The sequence below is a fragment of the Pteropus vampyrus genome, unplaced genomic scaffold (assembly GCF_000151845.1).
Source record: "Pteropus vampyrus isolate Shadow unplaced genomic scaffold, Pvam_2.0 Scaffold126, whole genome shotgun sequence".
Lineage (NCBI taxonomy): Eukaryota > Metazoa > Chordata > Mammalia > Chiroptera > Pteropodidae > Pteropus > Pteropus vampyrus.
The window spans coordinates 4,394,323-4,395,952 of NW_011888907.1; the positions used below are offsets into that span (position 1 = coordinate 4,394,323).

Consider the following 1,630-nt stretch of genomic DNA (forward strand, 5'->3'; position numbering starts at 1 on the left):
CAACAACAAAAAACTGACAAGGTCCTTGCAATCTGTGAGGTCAACCAAGGGTAGCCTCGCCTTAGGAAAAAAAAAAGATACGGAGTGGATGTGGCTGGCAAACCCTGAAAGAGCTGCTGGTGCTCAACACAGAGCGATGTGGATTCCTATCGTGTCATCGTGCGTTGGCGGGGCTGTCATTTCTCTGATCCCTCCATTATTCCTCTGAGGCCACCCCAGTGGTGAAAGCCGCCTGCCTTCCTCCTCTCTGCTCTCTCCCTTCAGTGCTGCCAAAGTTTGAGCTCCTTATTGACCCACCCCACTATATCAGGGACCTGGACGCCTGTGAGACCGGGACCGTGCAGGCCAGGTGAGAAGGTGTTGGCCACTGCGGTTGTGCCCCTCCCCCTGGCATGTCCCTCCTCCCACTGGGTGTCCCTACCCCGTGGGCTTGCTCCTCCTCCCACAGGCCTGCCCCTCCCCTGCTGCTCTCCCCCTCCCACTCTCCTGAGGACATACTCCTCACCCTGGGATGCGCCCCTCCCCTGAGGGGGCACCCTTCCCCAGAACTGACCTATCCCTGTCAGGCATCCCCCTCCCCCAGGCTGTGCCCCTTCTCCTAAGGGTCCCACTTCCCCCTTCCCCACAGGCAGCACCCACAGCTGTGGGCCGACCTGACAGGGATTTCTAGAGGGGGTTGTCCCCTTAATGACCAGGCCTTTCACCAACATCCCTGAGATGATAGTTTTATTCCCACTTTCTGAGTGGAGAAACTGAGGCTCGAAGAAATCAAATCCCTAGTTCAAAGCTGACTCATTAGGGCACTTAGGGCCAGGCCTCCCTGGTGCTCCAATAGAGTCACCAACCCCAGTGGTTTTCTCACACACCCTGTCTGCTCTTGGGTCCAGAGTTTCTCTCTGACCCTCAGTCTCTTTCTCTGTCCAACATGAGGCTTAGTGCAGAGGATCCCAAGGCACAGACATTATCTGTCCTGACTCAGGGCTGCAGGAATGGCTGTAAGGATGGAATGTAGAATGGGGAAGCGTCCCTGTTTGGGATTTGATCTGGCAGACGTCCTTGAGCACTTCCGGGGCACTGTCAGCAGGTAGTCCTGGACTCCACCCCCATCCAGCTGCTGTACCAGCGACCGCAGTACTGCTTGAGAAATTAACTACTCTGGTCCTTTTGTTCTAGGTATACCTTTGGGAAACCTGTCTCTGGGACCTTAACAATCAACATGACTGTGAATGGCGTGGGGTACTACAGCCAGGAGGTGGGGCGTCCTGTCCTTAGAACCATGAAGGTGAGGAGCAGGAACCCCATGCTGCTCACCCGGTGGGTCCCTTCCCACAGGGCCTGCCCTCAGTTTCAGCTCCATTTTATTTTAGTTTCTAAACCAGTATACACTGGAGATTTTCCTGATGATAAAATTCTTCTGGGCTGAACTTTAGAAAATTTTTAGAAAGGAAAAAAATAAAGATGACTTGTCCTCAGATAAGCAGACACAGTCTCTTTTGATATATATATTTTTTGTTTTTATTATTATTATTTTTAAATTTAGTTTCAAGTACATAGTACATTGGTTAGACATCTATATAGTTCATAAAACAATCCCCCCAATTGCTCCCTCCCTCCCCTGACCCTCCACCTA

At 52.0% G+C, this 1,630-nt stretch overlaps 1 protein-coding gene across 1 annotated transcript in view; it reads left to right on the forward strand.

Moving 5' to 3' along the window:
• The window catches only part of CPAMD8 (C3 and PZP like, alpha-2-macroglobulin domain containing 8), a 64,614-nt gene that overhangs the window by 14,939 nt on the left and 48,045 nt on the right, over nucleotides 1-1,630 (forward strand). The window contains 2 exon segments of the mRNA XM_011366921.1: nucleotides 210-349; nucleotides 1,174-1,282. Coding sequence (XP_011365223.1) covers nucleotides 210-349; nucleotides 1,174-1,282 — 249 coding nt within the window.